This window comes from Trifolium pratense, linkage group LG1 (assembly GCF_020283565.1).
Source record: "Trifolium pratense cultivar HEN17-A07 linkage group LG1, ARS_RC_1.1, whole genome shotgun sequence".
Taxonomy (NCBI): domain Eukaryota; kingdom Viridiplantae; phylum Streptophyta; class Magnoliopsida; order Fabales; family Fabaceae; genus Trifolium; species Trifolium pratense.
The window spans coordinates 41,513,422-41,529,638 of record NC_060059.1 but is presented as its reverse complement, the minus strand read 5'-3'; the positions used below and the strand labels follow the sequence as shown (position 1 = coordinate 41,529,638).

At 33.8% G+C, this 16,217-nt stretch overlaps 3 protein-coding genes across 4 annotated transcripts; 1 reads left to right on the top strand and 2 right to left on the bottom strand.

Moving 5' to 3' along the window:
• Positions 1-65: 65 nt before the first annotated feature.
• Positions 66-1,265, bottom strand: LOC123886177 (pathogenesis-related thaumatin-like protein 3.5). Its single transcript, XM_045935516.1, has 2 exons — positions 1,081-1,265; positions 66-966 (listed from the first exon to the last, which is right to left on the bottom strand). Exons 1-2 carry the CDS (start codon positions 1,142-1,144, stop codon positions 275-277), a joined length of 756 nt encoding a protein of 251 aa, XP_045791472.1. The 5' UTR covers positions 1,145-1,265; the 3' UTR covers positions 66-274.
• Positions 1,266-3,013: 1,748 nt separating this feature from the next.
• LOC123886162 (probable 1-acyl-sn-glycerol-3-phosphate acyltransferase 4) lies at positions 3,014-7,385 on the bottom strand. Of its 2 annotated transcripts, none has more exons than XM_045935502.1 (4): positions 7,094-7,385; positions 4,437-5,040; positions 4,104-4,234; positions 3,014-3,655 (listed from the first exon to the last, which is right to left on the bottom strand). In XM_045935502.1, the coding sequence occupies exons 1-4, from the start codon at positions 7,251-7,253 to the stop codon at positions 3,207-3,209; spliced, it is 1,344 nt and encodes a 447-aa protein (XP_045791458.1). In that variant the 5' UTR covers positions 7,254-7,385; the 3' UTR covers positions 3,014-3,206. The 2 variants fall into 2 exon arrangements, with proteins under 2 accessions (XP_045791458.1, XP_045791463.1); XM_045935507.1 differs by lacking the exon at positions 7,094-7,385 and adding an exon at positions 6,476-7,044.
• A 5,856-nt stretch (positions 7,386-13,241) lies between these two features.
• LOC123886143 lies at positions 13,242-15,497 on the top strand. Its single transcript, XM_045935484.1, has 4 exons — positions 13,242-13,721; positions 13,821-14,055; positions 14,137-14,777; positions 14,861-15,497. Exons 1-4 carry the CDS (start codon positions 13,242-13,244, stop codon positions 15,242-15,244), a joined length of 1,740 nt encoding a protein of 579 aa, XP_045791440.1. The 3' UTR covers positions 15,245-15,497.
• The last annotated feature ends 720 nt before the right edge of the window (positions 15,498-16,217 follow it).

Sequence of the window (16,217 nt, the reverse complement as noted above, 5' to 3'; positions counted from 1 at the left end):
CACTAAATCCAGCCTAAATTACTCCCCAGAAAAAATCCAGCCTAAATCACTTTGGAACTCCATTGCAGTGCTCATGAATAACAGAAATATTATTTGAACAAAGAGGTCGATAAAAAGAGAGAAATAATATATAGTATGAGTCCTGAATACATAATCCACTCCTTAATTCCATAATAATAATCATAATAATGATAATCAATAAAGTAATAATCAAACATTAAATTTGTTACATTCATCAAAAAATTAAACATGACACATTAACTAACGACTATGATCAGGATGATCTTTTGGGGCAAAACGTGATACGGTAATCGGATCCAGAACATGTGCAAGTGCTTGAAGCATCATCATAAGCATAACTGTAAGCAGTTGGACAGGCTGTCTTAAATATCTCGGAATAATGTGTCGGCGAACATGTCTGCGGCGTGGCATGTGCGCCAGTGCAACAAAACTCCTCCGTATTAAAAGCCAAACACGCACTCTTACATGCCACCACGGAACTACCACTGTTCACCTTAAGCTCCGCTGGACAAGCACCATTTAAATCAGTAACACATCCCGCATATTGACAATCACCGGTTCCTCCGGTAGCCGATACACCCATTCCCACATTGTAACCGTCAACCAAGCTCACATCATAGAAATCCTTGTTGCCGTTACTAGCTGATCCGATAGTGAATTCAACCAATGTCACCGGTGGAGTACCTCCTCCGGTACATTTTAATCCACCGGGACAATCTCCGGTGACACATTTTCCACTGCCCGCACCATCAAAGTTGCAGCCAGTACGGCCCCAAAAGCGTCCAGACCAGCCTGATGGTGCAGTCAAGTCAACTGATGCACCAGGGGCTAGCGAAAAACCACCTTGACCGAGAACTGCAGCACCGTTGCCGGAAAGAGTTCCCGGCCAAATTGTGTAACTACATTGGTTTTCTATGGTAAACTTTGTAGCATATGCTAAATTACCTGCAAGAAAATTACATTCACCCATAAATTATTTAAACAATGAAAAGAAAATTGAAAATAAAACATTACAAATTATTTTGATATAAAAGAACTAGGGAAATGTTGTTTACTTACCTAATAATAGGATAAACATGTTGAAGAGAAGAGAGGATTTTGAGTTTAGATTGAAGGCCATCATGAATTTTGAGAGAAGAGTGGAAAGGAAAGAAAAATGGTTAGGAAGTTGGGGATGAAACAAAGAGTAGAAAATGAATATGATTTGTGATGATGGATGGGATGAAAATATGGTTTACATGGAACTGAATTTATACTAGTAAGTTTGGTTAAATAAATGTGGCCTATCTTTATGTGAGAAATTTAAGAATGTGGGTCATCTTGTGATGAGTCGTGTCATGTCTATCTATATGCATAAGTCACGATGGCATGCCTTGTTTGGAGACTTGTTTATTGATTTGCTTGCCTTGTTAGGACTTCTTATTTGCTTGCCTTGTTTTGGACCTGTAACTGATTTGGAATGATTAGTATTGTTGAAGGTAATTTTAATGGTACTATAATTATAATTTAATTTCACTTAATATCACATGTCTAAATCTTTAATTGATTTAAGTAACCTTGTTGTCTCTCTCTCTCTCTCTCTCTCTCTCTCTCTCTCTCTCTCTCTCTCTCTCTCCTTCCAAAGGTTTTTTTTTCTTTTTGGATGCAAAAAGGCTAATTACTACTCACTTCATTTTAAAAATGAATGTGTTTAAAGTTTTATGTACGTTATATTAAGAAATACAATGATATTATCTTGGAGCATGAGGTTGGATGATGCATGTGCTCCTTAAAATCCTAAACCCCGACGTCTAAAAACAACATAAAAATACAATGATGTTGTCAAAAAACATGATAATAACCTTATTTACTATTGGTGTAAAGCTTTGGATCTACTGTACATACTATTAAGAAATACAATGATGTTATCTCGGGGTGAGGTTGGATGATGCATGTGCTAGTTAAAACCCTAAATCCCGACCTCTAAAAACGACATAGAAATACAATGATATATTGTCAAAAAACATGATAATAACCTACTATTGGTGTAAAGTTTTGGATCTAGTATACATACTATTAAGAAATACAATGATGTTATCAAGGTATTGAGGTTAGATGATGTATGTGCTAATTTAAACTATAAACCATGGCCTCTAAAAACAACATAGATTGGCATGAAAATACATTTTGACATGTTCAAGATACACGTCATAAATTATAAAAGAATTATGTATGATCGATCCCATATTAACAAGAGCATCCGCACAATAGTTTGTCTCTCAATAAACCAATCTAGTTGGAGAAATTGTTTTATTTTTTAAACCAATCTAGCCCATAATATTCACATTATCTTTACTTTGGATACTACACACTACAGCTTGAGAATCAACTTCAAGCTCAAACATTGAAACCTCTATCTCTAGCAAAATTCAATCTTTCAAGAACACCGCACAATTCGGCAATGTAAGTGTTACACTTACAAATTCTTTTGACATGCCCACCAAGCTTCCAAGCCACTCTCTGTCCGAACCTCCGAACCTCTCAGCAAGGCTCCACAACTAGAAGCAACATCACTCTTACTAGGTCCATCCGTATTCAATTTTATCCACCCCCCATTGGCGGTGGACAGAACGAGAAAATGAGTTTCTCAGATATCATAAGTCTTACCAGCTGAAAATGAAATTAACAAGCACAAGAAATCGAGCAAGCTTTACACCCAGAACTGAGAAGGGAATCCTCATGACTAAGATAGAGCTGCTAATTCCAATTTACAATGAACATCAGTAAGAAAAGGCAATGCTTCTGTTTTTATAAACACTATGACGAAAACAATTCAAGTAACTTCAATTTTTTTTCCCTTTTTTTTTTGGTCAAGCAAGTAGTTTCTATTTAACTGATGATTGCTACTTAAAATATTGAACTTGTTAGGTCTTATTTGACACTCTTGTTTACATTAGATGGAACCATGCTGGTACAAGTACATACAATACCATTTGCAAATGTGCACAAAATATGGCTTTGGGAAATAATTCTATCAAATACCAATTTCCAACATAAATCCCAGTTGGTAATATTGTACATTTAATTTTCTGTACTGTCTGAACAACGCTACTAAAAGAATCAAATTAAACAAATAATGTACATATCAATATCAAATTCAAGACCAAAATTGCACATTTGACCTTTAAAATTGAAAAAACCCTATTCTATGCATTCTTTTGTTTCTTGCTGTTATAGAATGCATGGACATAATTTGCTAAAGGCTTCAATTGAATTTTGAAGCGTGTTGCAATAGAAAGATATGCACAAGATAGACCTACATACAACTTGAACCCGATGTGAGAAAACAAGGTAAAATAAGTAAACAAGGCAGTAAACGAAATTATCACGATCAAAGTGAGTAGGCACTTGAAGGTTGAGATTTTCTCTTCATTTAGTTGGTTAGGGAAATGGCCTTGAACATTGAAATCAGAAAGCAATTGGTCCTTGATTTGGAATGCATCCATTAACCAAGAAGCAGCTTTAGTTTCAGAAATTGGAATCTCCTCTATAGGAATACGCCGAATATGCAGGTGCACTTCTGAAGGATCGAGACCAAAAACATTGTCCAGAAATGAAGGACATTGATTCTTGTATGCAATTGTCACGTCATATACTGCATTTGATTGAGAGATAAAGTTTAACATACAAATCTTGAAAAGGAAGGAACACTATGTAAACTGCCATGTCAAAATATAATTGAATACCTAGTAGGCTAGTACGAGCAAATTTGGTTTTGGTAACTGGCATTCTATTTCCCTAGGGAGTGACATGGAACATACACAAATTTGGATTGTTCGGAGTCAGCAATTTCATGCAGTTTGCACATTGATGGTCATTGGATTGAGATCGAACAATCCATATTTCAATGCAGATTTGATTTTAAAATAAAATACCAAATTTGAAATCTAGACCGTCTGATCTCAATCTAACAACTACCGATGTGCTGACTGCAGGTAATCTTGATGAAACATACATAGTTTTATAAATATCACTGTAAAGTCATTATGAATTAACCAAGTGTCATAGTAGAAAATAAAAGGAATAGGAGTTATAAAATAAACCTGCATCCAATGAGTCTCGTAGAGTTTCCAAGCAAGTGTGAAATCCCTTCGTTTTTGGAAGTAATACATTTGACAGCACAGGAAGCCCAGCTTCAGCAGCAAATTTTTTACTACTTTTACACTTCTGTTCACTGCATAAAAAGCAAATCATGTCAAACATGATTCCCATATTTTAAAAAGCTAGTCCAGACATTGCTTATATAATACATACAAATAAAATAATTTGTGGAATTGAAATGAATTTAATATGTTATCAATAATAATAATAATAATAGTAATCACACTTAGAAAGGAAAACATTAGATTTGAGGTGAGAGGGATATCGGGCAGTACGTATAATCGGTTCCTTCAGGAAAAAGAGATAGCCACAAAGGATCTTTCGGATCCTGAAATGTTGAAAGATTTTTTTGCAATATTTGCTCATCTATCTCCCACTTCCTCTCCACTGCAATGAATTCCAGAAGGTGAAATCCCCAACCAAAAATCGGTAGTTTCATTAAGCTGCTCTTAAGGATGTATTTTATAGATCCTAGTCTTCCCTTTCTAAGAGCAAGATCCCACAAGTACATCCAATCAACCTCAGTTCTGTGATTGGCAATAAGTAACACACGTTCCCTCATCGGAATACTATCCCCAGAAAAGACAACTTTAGTTCTGTTTATCTTTTCAAATAGAAAGGGCCACATAGATAGCCAAAGACCAAAGAAGAACGATACTGCTTTCCTACTATAACGAATGCTGATCAGTCGCAATCCTACAACTGCCAGAGGCGAAAGATATACTATACAAATGAAAGCTGTAGAAAGAAACACAACCAAACATATCACACCCCTTAAAAGCCTAAGAGGAGTCAAAGGACGGTGCTTTAATCTACTATCAGATTTGAGAGGTGTGCAAACTTCTTCCATCTTCAATGAACGGTTGGAAAACCTCCCTTCTGCAATAAGGTACTTTAATGTTATTTGGTTATTCAAAAAGTTGTGGACAAGTATAATAGTATTAGTATAAATCCTCATTTATTTACAATAAGCTAAGCGAGAGGTGAGGAATCTAATATAATAAGAGAGCCTCGGGTTGTAATTTGTAAATGCATTGCTATATAAGTTGGGCAAAATCACACACTAACTTAAATAGAAAAAAAAAGAAAGAGATAATTCAATCTTAGAACTAAGCAATTCACAATTTAAATGAGTCTTAATGCTTTGGCATTGAGGGGGAGAATAGGATATTAAGTCAGTTCTTACTTCATAGTTTCAAATGCCCTTTGAGTTCACAGAACATGCTCTTTCAGCACTATTTTTTTCACAGATTCTTGGCAATTTGGAATTACATGATATGAATGGATTTAATATTTTGCTAAATTTCAATTGTATCATAGAAATAAGCTAATTATGGTTCAAAGGGATGATTTTCCAGATATTTAAGATCAGTATTCCTTTCAGCATAGACAATCAAAAGTAGCAGAGGAGCAAGACATTAAGTACTAACTACTAAGTACAGAAAACAAAGAATTCCAACTTTGACATGTCAAAGTATCAATGATCAACAAAGAAAAATTTCGAACACAACTCTGCAGTCATACAAGGACGATTAGATGGTTTGTATTCTCACTTCATTAAATCAACTTTAAAATAAAACTCAAAATACAAACCATCTAATCTCCATCAAACAACCAAGATCTACGACTGCATGTCACGAGCTACAGACAATTCAAATCCTAAATGGATTTTAACTGCGGGAATGATTATTAGATGGCTTGTATTCTTACTGCATTAAATCGCTTTGAAATAAAAACTCGGAACACAAACATCTAATCTCCATCAGATGACAAAGATCCATGACTGCATATCACGTGCCGACTGGCTACACATGACTCAAATTCAAATCCTAAACTTTCGAAGCAAACAAAAATGCTACAAACCAATGGTGCATTCACGCGTCAAGGGATCTTAACTGTGGGATGGTGATTAGACGGCTTGTATTCGTACTACATTAAATCGCTTTAAAATAAAATAAAACTCCGAACACAAACCATCTGATCTCCATCAAATAGATAAGATCCACGACTTCATGATACGTGGCTACAGATTATTCAAATCCTAAAGTTTCCAAGTAGACAAAAATGCTGCAATTCATTAAATTAAATGCCAAAAATTCCCGCTTACTTATCAAAATATAGTACCAGTTAAGACTAACATAACATAAGCAGAAAATAGGAAAAATTAATGAAGTAATGTAAAAAAAAATTAAAAATACAGATTCAAGAACTGTATGAATGCTAGCAGTAGTGAAAAACTTGTTAAAATATTTGGATTCACTTTAATTAATAAATTAAAATATAATTAAATGTGTATAAAATCAAATATATTCACTTGGTTCTTTCTAGTCAGCCTATTGAGAGGTCTCTCCTCCACTCATGAGTATATACCCTAGCCATCCCATTACGTTAGATACTCTGGAAAAACCAGAACACGCATAATGACTCATCAGTGAGAGGTAGAAGCATCTCTCAACACGGTTACCGTAGATTTAATTCAATATTCATGTTTTATGCTTCATATCTATAGTATGATCTACATCAAATTCTTTCAAAACGTTCATGCTTTCAGCTAGAAACACAAAATGCATTGAGTCACTAAATAAATGGTTGAGAAGAATCGTTCTAAATTCATTCTATCATGTGAATTACACCTCAAAATAAAAAGCACATGTAAATCGCGTTTTGAATCTGAAATCTTGTTGATGAAGCTATAGCTAGGGATAGTAAATCGTAAAATAAATCAGAATTAGGAAATTCCAATCCCATATATTGTTGAATTGAATTCATTCATAATATACAGTAAAGTAAGGTCTAAAATCCTGAAAGAAAACATAGATAAATGAAATTGAATTAACGCATGAAAAAATTGAAGTGGAAAGTGGAGAATTACACAACAGCGAATTGGATCGAATAATTGAATATAAAAATGAGTATAGTAGAATTGACTCACCTTGGTTAGAATCAGTTTTTTCTTTGTATCTTCTGTTTTGGTTATGTTGTTGTAGATTATTAGATATATATATATTGTATTTTTTGAAGAGTAATGAAATTGTGAGTGTGTGTGTGAGAATGAATGTAACAGGAGTTTGGTTTGGTTTCGTGCGAATCATAAATTAGGATACCGTTTAGGCAGGGATGAAATCAGAAGCGGTGTACCTCACCGAGATGTACAGTAGTCGTCAGCGTTTTGTATTTTAGTGTTGGAATGGATATATAATAACTACTATAAGAGAGAGAGCATTGCCAAGTGGGTTTTGGTTTGGTCCACTTTAGAATGGATCTAGATCCCGTTCTCTGCTCCTATTGTCCCACATGTTCTTTTTTTTTTTCTTTTTCTGTTTTTGCTTTTTATTCTTTCCGTATTTAAAACCGACGTATTTGACGGTCAGAGTACATATCATACGGAGAGTGTGCAGTCACTTTAACGTATGACAGGACATCTGAACTGTTTAATCGATATCGTGCGTCCAAATATTAAGGTCAGATTTTAATTGATTTTAAATATAAAATTTAAGTTTAAAATTTGGATCGTCTGATTTTTATGAAAAGTATTTGAACCGTTTGATTTTAATCTAATAGTTTAGATACTGATTGCGGTCTGCAATGCAGTCACTCAAGTTGTGCTAGAGATTTTAAGATCCTTTAGAACTCATTGCAATCACATCTCTCTTCGACCGCAAAGAATTTAAGATCTAAATGATCCAAGTCTTTTATCTTGTAGTTTTCATTAATCGATTAATAAATTTTACTATTAAATTAAATGAGATGTGTTGAAATTTATATTAGATATAAACTATTGACATTTTTAGTCGGGATTGTGAAAGACGATTTATTTTATTTTTCAGACTAAATGTAGTATAAACTATTACATTTTGAGTTTTTTTAAACAAATTAGTCTTATAAATCATAAAATATATGTACCATATCTCTTTTTTATTTAACCCTACTAAAATTTACTATTAGATGAATAATTTTCATATTGTTAGATTTTTATAATGTCGACAAACCTTTTTTTATACAACAATTCACTTTGTATCTCGGATATGATTATCTTTAAGGTAAGAGTTTTTTCGCGTAAAAAAAAAAGGTAAAAGCTTTAAGAAAATAAAATTTAAGTGAGAAGTTTCAATATTATTTAAAGAGTACTTATATTTTACTCGCCGTCAGAATATTCATATCAATAACAAAATTCAAACTTATATCTATGCGAGATATATGAGTAGAATCTTTATAAACAAAACCAAACCAACTTATATTAGCAATACAAGCATGGTCTTTTACATTATTTTTGCACATACAAAAAATACGTACAAATATAATACTCTTTTATAAAATCCAAATTTGTAGATTTCGTAAAAAAATAGGATCAGTTTTTTCTAAAAAAATGATAGGTTATAAAAAAATTATACACATAGTATGGAAAATATGCGTATTTAAAATGACAAACTAATTAATTATATTTGGGTGGGGTGTGTAGCATAAAATAGTTGACAAAGTCAAAATATGACCCACTACCCACTTGGCTTTTAGAAAGAAAGAGTAGGTAGAAAACAATGGTGGAATGTTCCTTTTTAATGAATCATTCGAGGAAGCTTCCCCAGCAGCCTTCAAACAAGGAATATCATATCAATGACAATGGGATGGGATACTAATATCCGATCTCATTGTAGTTAGTTATGTTATGATGTTTCCCATGGCGTTAAGAACAAACAATTTGTTGACACAAGTTACTATCAAGGATTATATCATTGGATATGTCTGGAATAATAATAAAAGACTAAAAAACTTGTCCTTGAATGTTTGGAGTAAAATATAATGTTGTACTAACCAACAACGATATGTGATAATAAAACATGATACGTGGTACAGAAAAACATTAATATGTAACACAAATATTAGATATTTAATTTTTAACTATTTAATTTAATATTTGATCTTTGGTTGTACATATAGAAAAATATTTGTTGAAAGAAATTGATGCCTTAAATAGATCACGGCTAACTCGAGAAAAAAATTAGTCACTAGTCACTAAAAAGCTAAATTGCTAGTGTCATACTAAAAAGTACACAAATTTGTCATGTAAGCTTAGAAGTTAGATCAGTTGATAGAGATATTACATTATATATGTAGGGGTTGAAGTTCGAACTCCGTCATCCCACTTATTTATTTTAAGGGTGAAATTTCTACCACTATACTACTTGAAAAAAATAAATACACCAATTTTGAAGATTAGATTAAATGACATTCATTCAAATATAATCTATAATATGAATAAAGTCAGACCTATTCCTCTTTCTCTCTCCTATAAAATACTTGTTTCTCATGCATTCTATTCTCTGATGCATTTGACAATTAATTTATTTGTCTATAATAATTGCCAATAATTTCAAATTATCTCTACACAAATGACCTTCTATAATTTTGAAATATAATTGATGTATTCTCTTTTTGGGCATAAGTTATGGTGCATAAGCCTTGCTTAAGCACACCATGCATAAATACCCCAGATTGCTTAGCGCGCCCCCAATTTGCTTAATGCGCCCCCCATATTGCTTAGTGCACCCCTAGTTTACTTAGCGCGCCCCCAAATTGCTTTGCGCGCCCCCCAATTTGCTAAGCGCGCCCCCCACCACCAACATAAATAACACACAAAACCATTTCGCAAGAAGAATGGTTTTAGATTACAACCCTATAAAACCATTCGACAGTAAAAATAGTTTTGGCATTATAAGTACATTTAATGTGAAACCATTCCACAACAAAAATGGTTTTGGGGGGCGCGCGAGAAAATTTGGGAGGGGGTGCGTGAGAAAAAAGTTGGGGGCGCGCGAGAAAAACTGGGGTTGCGCTAAGTATATGGGGGGCGCTAAGAAATTTGGGGGTGCGTTAAGCAATTTTTATTATTTATGCATGGTGTATAAGGAAAAAGCTTATGCACCATAACCACTCTCCTCTTTTTGTACTCATGTCTAATAATAAGTAATTAATTGTAGAAACAGAGAGTATTTGGGTCTCGCCTCATATGCCTTTTCCTTCCAATTTTCAAATTTATTTGTATTTCAAATTAAAATTCCAAATTTCTTTTTTGGACGAATTTAATTGATGCATTCCGAATTTTTTGAGGCATCTAAGGAGAACCCGACTATTGGTCCATGTTGTTGATGCATCTACTGAAAACCCTGTAAATGACTACAGAAGTATCAGAGAAGTATGGACTTTGCATTTTATAATTTAGATTCAGGTTTTTTGTTGGCTCAGCAGCTTTAATCAAAGTTGTTGGCTATTTAGTTTACACCCTTTAGACTCCTTTTGTTTTCCCGAAGAAGCAAACATTAATAATATATCACCAATAGTCACTAGCACAAGGTATGCTAGGAATATACATAGTTTATGCCACTGCAAAAACGACGCAGAGGACATATAAGATTTACCCCCGTAAATAGAAAAACCAACAAACCTCAACACACAAAAAATACTAAATCAAATGCTTATAGTTAGAAGGGAGTTTCATAATGTTGAAAATCCTCTCAATCATTGATAGGAAATTCAAAATTTGAAATTTCAACACATCTAAGATTTAATATCATGTTCACATAATGTCCGCCATTGAATTTTAATCAATTTTTCAGTCAAATGCTTAGAAGGGAGTTTAATTGGTGTGTCAATTTCATTAGCTGTGATTAATTACCTCTCAAAAACCATCTATTGATTATCACAACTCTGCTGTTTGTTGTTTGTTCTTTGCCATTTATTTTGCTTTAGCATTTTGAGTCACTGGCAGGAATTTGTGGCCAGTCCAACTTTTCTTGTTGGAATTTGCATCTCTCCCTCGTGTTTTGAAGTTTTTATTCTCGCTCATTCTTTCTCCATACTAATCTGTTTTGCAGGAGGTGCGCATGTATAACCCCCGAGTACCTCGAACGACCATACATTGTTGTTTTTAATAAGATTGACCTGCCAGAGGTATGTAGTTTGAGTATATCTTTTAGTTTCTTATTTATCTTGTAAAGGGAGGCTCAGTGCACAAGGCTCCCATCATTGTGGAGTTTAGTGACTAGTAAGGGTCATACGTTTATAGCCGGGGCTCGGTGTCTACATCTAGAACCCAGGACCACCTTGGCACTAGGCATTTTACTTTGCCATTGCACCAAAGCCTACCCTTTCCTATTATTATCTTGTAATATGAAAAATAAGTCCTGCAACAAGCATGTTCGTTAATTTTGTTTTCAGGCTATAGCTAGACTTCCAACATTGACTCAAGAAATTCAAAGAACCCCAATGTCCTAGGTTAAAATTTCATGTTGTCTCTTATTGCAGAAAGCATATCAAGATTAACGAGATGTTAAAGGAAATAAGGACCGCTTTAAGGCAGTGTGTTGATTCTAATGAGCCATTGGCTTCCAGTGTGCCACCGCGAGATCTTGCAGTTCAACAAGGCTTAAGGCTTTCTGGCAAAAACTACACATAAATTGGTTTTGGTATTCATTTGGCTTTTATCAGAGAACCAAGATTAAGAAAATTGCTAGTTGGTTTTAGAGAAAATACTAATGTAACATGAGACGTTGTATGAGGTGATAGTCCAAGTTTCTGGACGTCATGTAAATTTGACAAACAAGATTGACATGTAAATTATATCAGTTGCAATAAAACTTGAAAAGAAACACAGCTAGATATACACCAATGGAAATCTTGTACTCTATTCGTAATGTTAATATTATTGATTCTGATATATTGTTAGTACGAATGAAACACCGTACTCTATTGAATATTGAAATATGCACATTCGGGCTAATGTTTTCATTTAGCTTTTGGATACCAGTAACGCCAATTCATGGATCATTACATGTAATGTGAATTGATAATATGGTCATCAACTATATTTGCAGTTGTTAGAATTTTATTGCAAATTTGCAATGGTTTCCATATAAAATTTGGTAGAAGATTTGCAATGATTTGTACAACTTATAGGAATTGGGAGTAGATGCATTGTGACTGCATGGTTGCACATATCTCTGCCGTTCGATTTTGAGCAAATTTTGATCGAGATGTGTATGACATCATGTAGTCAAAGAGTTATGGCCGCACAGTGTTAGATCCTTGAAGCGGTGGTTTTGGAAAATTTTGAGGTTGACAGACAAATGAGCAATATTTGTTCGGTTCCTTTTTAATACACTCTTTACTGCAACCCTTGAGCTTGACTTTGGAAAGATAAGGTGAGCAACTCTAAATGTTTTGTGCTATTTATAATGATGTATGACAATTCAAACAACCCAAATATGGACTAGGTAAGTGGATTCAAAGCAAATTACTAATTTTTTCTCTTTTAAGTTATAAGGATTGAATCGTTCATAATCTAAACAACAAGAGGACAGAAGTTCACCAACATAAATGACAGACAATCTTACCCATGTGATTCTAAAGATGACTGTTGAAATTAAGAACTGTGAGAAGACACACTTACTGGATGGTCTCATAAGATTTTTGTTTTGACAAAAAACAGATCTTATAAGATTGATTAACCGGAAAACATACTAATTTCTTCTCTTTAAATTGCAGAGATCGAATCTTTCATAATCTAACCAACAAGAGGGCATGAGTTCACCAACATTAGTGGCATATAATCTTACCCATGTGATTCTAAAGATGACAATGAAAATTAACAATTGTGAGAATACACACTTACTGGATGGTCTCACAAGATTGATTAACTGAAAACTTCTGGAAAACTTACTAATTTCTTTCTCTTATTGCAGGAATTAAATTTTCATAATCTAACCAACAAGAGGACAAAAATTCACCAACATAAAAGGCAGACAGCCTTCTAAAGATGACCATGAAAATTAATAGTAAGTGTGACATCTCCATGAAGACCTGATAAATTGATTTGCTTAGTTTGGCTTTTGCATTTATATCACTTGTGAAATGCCTTAAACTATAATTTAACATTGGGTAAATGATCATTTACCCCCCTGCAAAATAAGCGAATTTTCGTTTACCCCCTGTGCAGATTTTTTTTCTGTTTACCCCCTGCAAAACATAGATTCCCTCATTTTGCCCCCGGGTGTACAGCAGGACATGTGACTGTGCAATGAGATATAATGCAAGACATACGAATAAATTACTCTGTGGGTATTACAATTGGAAGAGCAATGAGAGCAAAAAAGATAGCAACAACACTTCTTGATGGAGATGCTAACAATCAGTATGCTATGCTATGGAGGTATGCAGATGAGTTAAGAAGGGTTTCCAATGGTAATACCATCAAGATTAATGTTGAAAGACCAGCTCCATCTTTATTACCAAGGTTTAGTTCTTTCTACTTTTGCTTCGAGGGTAGTAAAAAGGGTTTCATCCATGGATGTAGACCTTTTATTGGAGTTGATGGGTGTCACCTAAAGACAAAATATGGTGGCCAACTTCTGATAGCTGTTGGTAGGGATCCTAATGACCAATACTTTCCATTGGCTTTTGGGGTTGTTGAGACAGAAACTAAGGAGAGCTGGAGATGGTTTCTCCAGTTGTTGATGGAAGATATTGGACAAGATAAGAGATATGTTTTTATCTCAGATCAGCAAAAGGTAAAAATGAATTCATGTTTCCTAATTTTAAATTAAGTGATTGTTTTATTGGTTATATTAAGTGGTTGTTTTGTTGGGTTGTATTTGGTTTTTTTGCAGGGATTGATAGCTGTGTTTCAAGAAATGTTTGATAGTATTGAGCACAGATTATGTCTCAGGCACCTATATGCAAACTTTAAGAAGAAATTTGGAGGAGGAACTCATATTAGAGATTTGATGATGGGAGCTGCTAAGGCAACTTACTATCAAGGCTGGTTGCAGAAGATGAATGAACTTAAGGCTCTTGATAAGAAAGCTTGGGACTGGTTAATGGCAGTTCCCACAAAAAATTGGTGTAAGCATGCATTTTCTTATTATTCAAAATGTGATGTTTTGATGAACAACATATCTGAGTCATTTAATGCCACTATCTTAGTTGCTAGGGATAAGCCTATATTGACCATGTGTGAATGGATTAGAACTTACCTTATGAATAGGATGGCAACCTCTACCACCAAGTTAGAGAAATGGCAACATAGAATCATGCCCATGCCTATGAGAAGGTTAGATAAAGAGGTCTATATGAGTGGTCAATGGATTACAACTTGGTCCATAGATGAAGAATTTCAAGTTGCACATCAATTTAATGGTCAACAGTTTAAAGTTGATATTGCCAAAAAAACTTGTAGTTGTAATTTTTGGGAATTGATTGGGATTCCATGTAGACATGCTATTGCTGCACTAGGTTATAGGAAACAAAACCCTTCAGACTTTGTAGATCACTATTATACAAAGGAAAAATATGCACTTTGTTATGGTTTTGGTGTGAGTACTATAAATGGTATGGACATGTGGCCTGAACCTGAAAATGCTGAAGAGCGACCAGAAATTTTGCCACCTATTTACAAAACTGGTCCAGGTAGGCCAAAGAAGGTGAGAATTAGAGAATTTGATGAGGATGGTGTTAGGAAGAGGAAAAGAGGTGTAAAATATAGATGTACCACATGTAATAGTTTTAAGCACAATGCAGCAACATGTAAAAGCAAGACTCAAGACCCAGAAGCAATGAACAGAAAGGTAAATAAACTTACTTTTCCACTTTCCACTTTCATGTTTTAATCTTTTTCACTTTCCACTCTCATTAAACATCTTTACTGTAGAGAAAACAACCAAGAGGCAAAGATAATACAAACAGTGAATCCAAGCAAGACACTGCAAACACTGAAATTGCTGAACCAATTGCAACCACTGAAGTTGTGATTGATGCTAGTCAGAGTCAAGTTGAAGCTGTCATTGATGCTAGTCAGAGTTTTTTTGATGAAATACCTGATGAAGTTATGGCAACAGTTCCTGAAATCAATCATGATGATATTCCAAAGAAGGCCAAATCTGTGAAGGACAATGCAGTAAAGGATATGCCAGTCAAGGACAAGGCCAAAACTGTCAAGAAAAAAACTACAATGGTTGAACCTGAGAAAAGAAGACAAAGTGAAAGGCAGAAGGCTAATTGGGTTAAAAAACCAACTATAGGTCCTGGGAAATGAATCAAAGCTTGAAACCTGTTTTAGAGCTATGAAGTCTTGGAACAAAATTTCAAAGTAGTTATGATGTTAATTAGTAATGACTTATGTTTTTCATTATGTAATCAGTGATGCACTTTATGTGCCATTTTGGAATGACTGATGCACCTCTTTTGAAATCATGTAATGAATTTTGCACTATATATGCTCTTTTTGGAATCATGTAATGATATTATGCACTATATTATGAAATTCTTATGTGCTATTTTGCACTAAATCTGCAGCAAATTTTTTTTGTAACGAAGTTATTCACTTTAAGTTTCAATTCTTATGTGATATTTAATTATGCAGCAACCTTTGCTTGCACTATATCAGCAACACTAAATTATGCAGAAAAAAGTAAAGTTTTGTTTTTAAAAAAATAAAGATTCTATTTTTTTTTAATTAAAAAAGATTTGAAAATAAATCTTTAAAATTTTTATTTTAAAAATTAATTTTATTTGGGAGTAAATCTTGGAGTAAATCTTTATTTTTGATGCAAAATAAAAAAATTCGTTTTTTTTTTTTATTTATTTTAGGAATTTTTTTTTAAAAAAATAATATATTATCTTATGTGGAATTTTTTAAAAAAATATAAAAAAATTTTTCCACGCGTACAAGCCACGTCAGCATATGTGCACAGTCACATGTCCTGCTGTACACCCGGGGGGCAAAATGAGGGAATCTATGTTTTGCAGGGGGGTAAACAGAAAAAAAATCTGCACAGGGGGTAAACGAAAATTCGCTTATTTTGCAGGGGGTAAATGATCATTTACCCTTTAACATTTTTTTTTAAAAAAAATACTAAATTTAACATAATTTATGGAACAAAAATTGGCTATTTAAGTGGGAGAGCCACTTTGATAGTTATCTGTTATCATTGTTGCTGTGACACTCGAACTGAAACCGGCCCGCATTGCAACCCGCATTGGAAAAAAATATTTTAGTGTCCATATTG

Coding starts and splice junctions, on each gene's coding strand:
- LOC123886162 (XM_045935502.1), bottom strand. CDS start 7,253: ATGATTCGCACGAAACCAAACCAAACTCCTGTTACATTCATTCTCACA. Junction 5,041..7,093: donor AAAAACTGATTCTAACCAAG/GTGAGTCAATTC, acceptor ACCTTATTGCAG/AAGGGAGGTTTTCCAACCGT. Junction 4,235..4,436: donor CCTGAAGGAACCGATTATAC/GTACTGCCCGAT, acceptor CTTTTTATGCAG/TGAACAGAAGTGTAAAAGTA.
- LOC123886143 (XM_045935484.1), top strand. CDS start 13,242: ATGCAAGACATACGAATAAATTACTCTGTGGGTATTACAATTGGAAGA. Junction 13,722..13,820: donor TTATCTCAGATCAGCAAAAG/GTAAAAATGAAT, acceptor GTTTTTTTGCAG/GGATTGATAGCTGTGTTTCA. Junction 14,056..14,136: donor AGTTCCCACAAAAAATTGGT/GTAAGCATGCAT, acceptor CCACTATCTTAG/TTGCTAGGGATAAGCCTATA.
- LOC123886177 (XM_045935516.1), bottom strand. CDS start 1,144: ATGATGGCCTTCAATCTAAACTCAAAATCCTCTCTTCTCTTCAACATG. Junction 967..1,080: donor CATGTTTATCCTATTATTAG/GTAAGTAAACAA, acceptor ATTTTCTTGCAG/GTAATTTAGCATATGCTACA.